The sequence below is a fragment of the Gigantopelta aegis genome, chromosome 10 (assembly GCF_016097555.1).
Source record: "Gigantopelta aegis isolate Gae_Host chromosome 10, Gae_host_genome, whole genome shotgun sequence".
Classification (NCBI taxonomy): Eukaryota; Metazoa; Mollusca; class Gastropoda; order Neomphalida; family Peltospiridae; genus Gigantopelta; species Gigantopelta aegis.
In genome coordinates, this window is record NC_054708.1 from 55,776,628 (window position 1) to 55,782,323 (window position 5,696).

The 5,696-nt window shown below is 42.4% G+C and overlaps 1 protein-coding gene across 1 annotated transcript; it reads left to right on the forward strand.

The window, feature by feature from the left end:
- The first annotated feature begins 1,444 nt into the window (after positions 1–1,444).
- LOC121383704 (putative nuclease HARBI1) lies at positions 1,445–2,041 on the forward strand. The gene has a single exon (XM_041513798.1). It carries the CDS (start codon positions 1,445–1,447, stop codon positions 2,039–2,041), a length of 597 nt encoding a protein of 198 aa, XP_041369732.1.
- The last annotated feature ends 3,655 nt before the right edge of the window (positions 2,042–5,696 follow it).

Consider the following 5,696-nt stretch of genomic DNA (forward strand, 5'->3'; position numbering starts at 1 on the left):
GAACAGATCAGGTACTTTTAAACGCCACTTCAAGGGCAACCTAGGGAGACACACAACAACGGCCATCGATAGGCTAGGTTCCACTAACGCACAATTTCCTTCATAGAAACAGCAGAACCTTTCTTTTTGATTTAAACCTACGGAATATTAAAAATTCCATAGCACCAAAACTACCCCCCCCCCCCCCCCCCCCCCCCCCCCCCCCCGCCAGCTACCGACCCCGGTCGGGCTGCTGGTGCTTTCTTGTACCTGCCAGTGCGGGCGGTCCCCTCTTCCACCAACCTCAACCCTTTTCCACCCCTGGACAAAGGAACCGGCCTAGACCGGCATCTGTGCCCATGACAGGGTGCGCTACAACATATTGCTCTGAATATACACTATTTTAACCTGACCTAATCTAAAAACAAAAGTAGCCCATGGAGTGGAGACGGAGGGTTTCCTCTCTCATTTGTATGGTGGTTAACCACATTGTTGTTAAATAAAACATCAATTCCTTCCTGTCTCCCCACCGAATTGTTAAAACTCACTTTGCGTGGGTGCCGGTAATGGAATTTGAACTCAGTACTAAGCATACACCAGAACCGATTTCTTAACCACACCAGCCTCGGTGCTGTAGCGATTATGACATCGAACTTAAAGCCAGTAGGTACTGAGTTCGCCTCCGGGTACCGTCTCCCACCCAGAACGAGTTTAACGACTCCGTGGGTAGGTGCAAAACCAGTACCCCAAGTTTTCTCTTTCTCTCACTGACCAGTAACCCACTGTGCTGGACAGACAACCCAGATAGCTGAGGGGTGTCCTCAAAATCGAGTGATTGTCTTGGGCACACACCTCGGCTATCTGGGCTTCTGTCCAGGGGCCATGTTCCCGAAGCTATCGTTGTACATAACGACATCGTTAAGACGTCGTGGAGGAACAGTTGGTGTGCCAGAAAGTGTCGTTCCGGGTGTCAGTTACTAGCGATATCGTTATATTAACAACAGTTCCTACCCTGTTGTTAGAGTGTCGTAAAGTAAAATGCTTGTCGTAGATGAGCATAAAAAACACGGAATATTGTTTTAATCGTACGATTCGGTGTCAACATTCGACATCCTGCAAAATAACAACTGCGATGGTTGTTATGCTACGGAATGGCCCTTATAGAAGAAGACATTGATGACATTGAATTACAAGATAGATACAGAATGGATAGGAGATGAATATTGTATCTATGCAGTACATTGCAAGTGGATCTTGAGAGACAGACGCGAAGAAGTGGTACGTTACCGGTATCTATACAAATTGTAGCAGCCCTACGTTATTATTAGGAGGTTTTCAGGCAGTAACAGGTGATGTACATGGTATTAACCGGTACTCCGTTTCTAGGTGCATATACGCAGTTTCAAAGTCTATTGTCAACAAATTGCAGAATGTACATGTAAAATTCCCTTACACGGATGCTGAAATGAGGAACACAAAAGAAGATTTCTTTAAATTGGCAAATTTCGCCAACGTTCTCGGGGCATTAGATGGAGCTCTCATCCCAGTGCAAGGCCCTTTACGCGACGAACATTTGTATTTCAGCCACGAAGGATACCATGCTAGCAACGTTCAGTGCATAGTGTCAGCTAATGGTGTTTTCTTGGACATCGTGGCAAAATGGTCTGGTGCGACACATGATGCATTGATGTGGAGAAATAGTGGGATAGCGGAATTGTTTGAGAATGGTCAAGTTGATGGCGGTATGTTATTAGGGGATTCAGGATACCCTATTAGACCATGGCTAATGACTCCGTTCTTGCAGCCGGCATCACGACAAGAAAGAGCATACAACAGAGCTCATACAACCACTAGAAGCTCCTGCGAGAGGGCATTTGGTGCGTGGAAATCAAGATGGCTCTGCCTACATAAGTCTGGAGGATGCATGATGTTTATTCCAGAGCGATGTGTCCTTGTCATCGTTGCAACTGCAGTTCTTGAGCACATTTGCAAAGATATTTTTATCCCAGAACCGCAAATGACATCTTCGATGACACAAGTGACGTACACGATGAGGTGGTAGATCACGAAGTCAACGATGCTAGAGACGATCAACTGCGAAGAAATGGAATAGCTACCCGGAGGCAACTGTTATTGACGCACTTCAACAACTAAGGTGGCTTTGTCTGAACATTTTATTAGTTATCATAAATACAAGTAGCATGTACATTGTGATAACGAATCAAGATTATAACAGACAAAGCTGTTTAAGAATCATTCCCAGCGTCTGCCAAGGCCTCTAATTCATTTGAGGTGAATTTTGGTCTTCTTTTGCGATCACCATCACTTGCCATGCTTAATGTGTCAGCCTTGTACAGATAATGTGAATACACAAATACGACCAACACCTAGGCCTATTAGAAAGCACGCCTTCACACTTTTGTCGCACATTTCTGTCATTTGCTAAAAGTGTTAAATATGTAGACCTACGCGTCACAGCTAGATTTAATAAGTGACGGTGGTGTACATGAACGTTATGGTACACACTACACTGCGACATACAGTTTATGTGCAGTTTTAACGAAATATCTACTGAAGTAAATATATATGTTATGTTCTGTAAACATGTACATTTACATAATATAGTACGCAATATGACTTTTATCATGCTTAACCTAGCCACTAAAAGCGGCCTAGAAGTACGATAAAAACTGAATATAATATAATAGGTCATATGAAATTTAATTTCTGAGATGCGTTTGGTATCTATTTCACACCTCTGTACCAAACGACACAGGGATGTCCCATGTTACGACATGCTTCCAACGACAGTATAACGATACTGTAACTGCACGTTCGACTAACTGTCGCTCAACGTATCGTTATGGTGTCGTTATTGTACTTTTGCGACGTCGCTAAGGCATAACGACCGACAGCTTCGGGAACATGGCCCCAGGACAGTGAGTTAGTTCTTAATGAGATAGATGAATGTCGTTAAAGCTCGTTCTGGGTAGGAGCCGGTACCAGGCTGCGAACCCTGTACCTACCAGCCTTATGTACGATGGCTTAACCGAAGACACCATCAAGGCCAGTCAGCGTGACAGAACTTTAATTAGATATAAGCACAAAAATAGCTATAAATCATATGAATGCTTTCAAGACCACTATGATACCACCTATTCCGAGACCGTGACTGCCACATTTCCCTAATTAGTAATTAGGTACTAACAGAGACTACCACGGCTAGATAGCCAAGCACATGCTGAGGTTTGGTAATTTACAGTGTTTATGATGATGCTAACATGCTATGTATTTTCAGTTTGATGTCCAATCTCGATATATGTTGTACTCGTGAAAGGAAAGACCCGCTGTCACCACATGGACATTATACGTACCTTCACCGACAGGATAGCACATAACACAACATTTGATACAGCAGAAGTATAGCATCTAATGTGGTGTATTAGAATCTTCACTAGAGTGGGTGTGGGGGGGGGGGGGGGGGGGGCGAACCTAATTTGTTCAATATTCATTACTTGTAGCGTAGCAAGGAGGCGTGGGAGCATGAGGATTACCCTCCTCCCATCACCTCTTTTTTTTTCATCAGCACGTTATTTATTTTCTTGTCGCCCCATACAGAGCCGTACCCTCCGGGAGGGGGGTGGGTGGGGGAGTGGGAGGGAGCAGGGAGGACAGTTGCCCCCTAAGAATTTCAATTTTTTTTTTTACTCCAAAAAATAGCATACACATTTCAGGGTTTAATTTGTATAGTGTTTCATTTGTTTATAAAAAGTAGAGCCCCCTAGGATTTTGATTAGGGTACGGCCCTGCCATAACACTACCCATAGACAGTGCTCCCCATGTGGTCTTAGATTGAGGCCGATAGAGTTTTATCAATGTTAGTTATCGTTAGAAGTGTTTATTATGTTATTAATGAACAATTAATTATTGCTGTGTTTATATCGTATCCAGAAATCCAGACCAGGATTGTTTATATAAAAAACCCGTAAAAGTTGCTAAAGTTAGTAGAACAGATATTGGAACAACTAACGTCATAAGCAACCCCCCCCCCATCTCACACCCGAAAACTCCCCCACAATTTTTTTCTCCACACGCAACCCTCCCAACCCCCCCAAAAAAAACAAAAAAAAAACAAACCCAACCCAACCCAGCAACAGATAGTTTAATCAGAATTGCACCGCATACAATTTTTTTTCTGCAAAAAAACAAAAAAAAAACAACCCCGAAAAACAACAACAACAACAACAACAAACAAAAAAAAAACCGCAACAAAACCAAGTACTATGACGTAGTTTGTCATCCGCTTTTACACAAGTTAAGAAAAAAAAGAGTGATTTAAAACTATGACGTTAACATCCTACAGGTTATTCTTGGAAGCTCGTGTTTACATTGACAAACGGCCCCTGATCCCGAAGACTACAATTTCGTTCGTTAAACTAATGGTACTTTACTTCTCGACTGTAATAAATCACAAACAATGGGATTCTCTTTGGTTTTGATCAATGAAAACCTTAAAACTCCCGACAGCACTCCGTCTTTAGATTTAAATATGCAATGTTTTAACGGCAAACCGAAACCGTCCCGTCCTTTAAATTTAAATATGCAATGTTTTGACTGCAAACCGACACCGTCCCGTCTTTAAAATTTAAATATGCAATGTTTTAACTGCAAACCGACACCGTCCCGTCCTTTAAATTTAAATATGCAATGTTTTGACTGCAGAACTGGAAAACACCAACACCGCTGATTTTCAATTTGAATAGGTAATGTTCTGAATATATTAACTAAAGGGGTTGTCACACGAGCATACATATTTGACCCATTCATTTGTTTTAAAGAAGGACCTTCTTCCTCAGTGTGAACATTGTCAGTGTACATTGATTGTGCGCCAAATTTTGGTGGAGCGTGATCATTTGAAGGCGACGAGGAAGGTGACCTTTTAAGACAGGTGACTGCTTAATACAGGTCAGTTTATACAATACATGTATTAAATGATTAGAGATAATAAAAATGTGGCTGCTTAGTACAGGCGGCCGCTGTAACATGTTTGACTGTATTATTTATATACACTCCAGCAGCCCATTTAAACATATCTTTTTTGTCCATTTATTTACTTTAATAATGTTTACCATTATCAATATCCATGTCAAAAGGGCCAACTAGTTATCTTCCAGTTATACCAAGTGGTACCTAGTCTAACTTACTAGGGGTGGGTGGCAGTTAAAATAACCGTGGCACAGTAAAAGAAAGAAATGTTTTATTTAACGACGCACTCAACACATTTTATTTACGGTTATATGGAAAAGAAAGAAAGAAGTGTTTTATTTTACGACGCACTCAACACATTTTATTTACGGTTATATGGCGTCAGACATATGGTTCAGGACCACCAAGGTTTTGAGAGGAAACCCGCTGTCGCCACTACATGGGCTACTTTCCGATTAGCAGCAAGGGATCTTTTATTTGCGCTTCCCCACAAGCAGGATAGCACAAACCATGGCCTTTGTTGAACCAGTTATGGATCACTGGTCGGTGCAAGTGGTTTACACCTACCCACTGAGCCCTGCGGAGCACTCACTCAGGGTCTGGAGTCGGTATCTGGATTAAAAATCCCATGTCTCGACTGGAATCCAAACCCAGTACCTAACAGCCTGTAGACCGATGGCCTAACCACGACGCCACCGAGGCCGGTCAGAACGATAAGGTTTTTCATTTGG

Excerpts from the sequence above, each read along its gene's own strand:
- LOC121383704 (XM_041513798.1), top strand. The coding sequence starts at position 1,445 with ATGAGGAACACAAAAGAAGATTTCTTTAAATTGGCAAATTTCGCCAAC.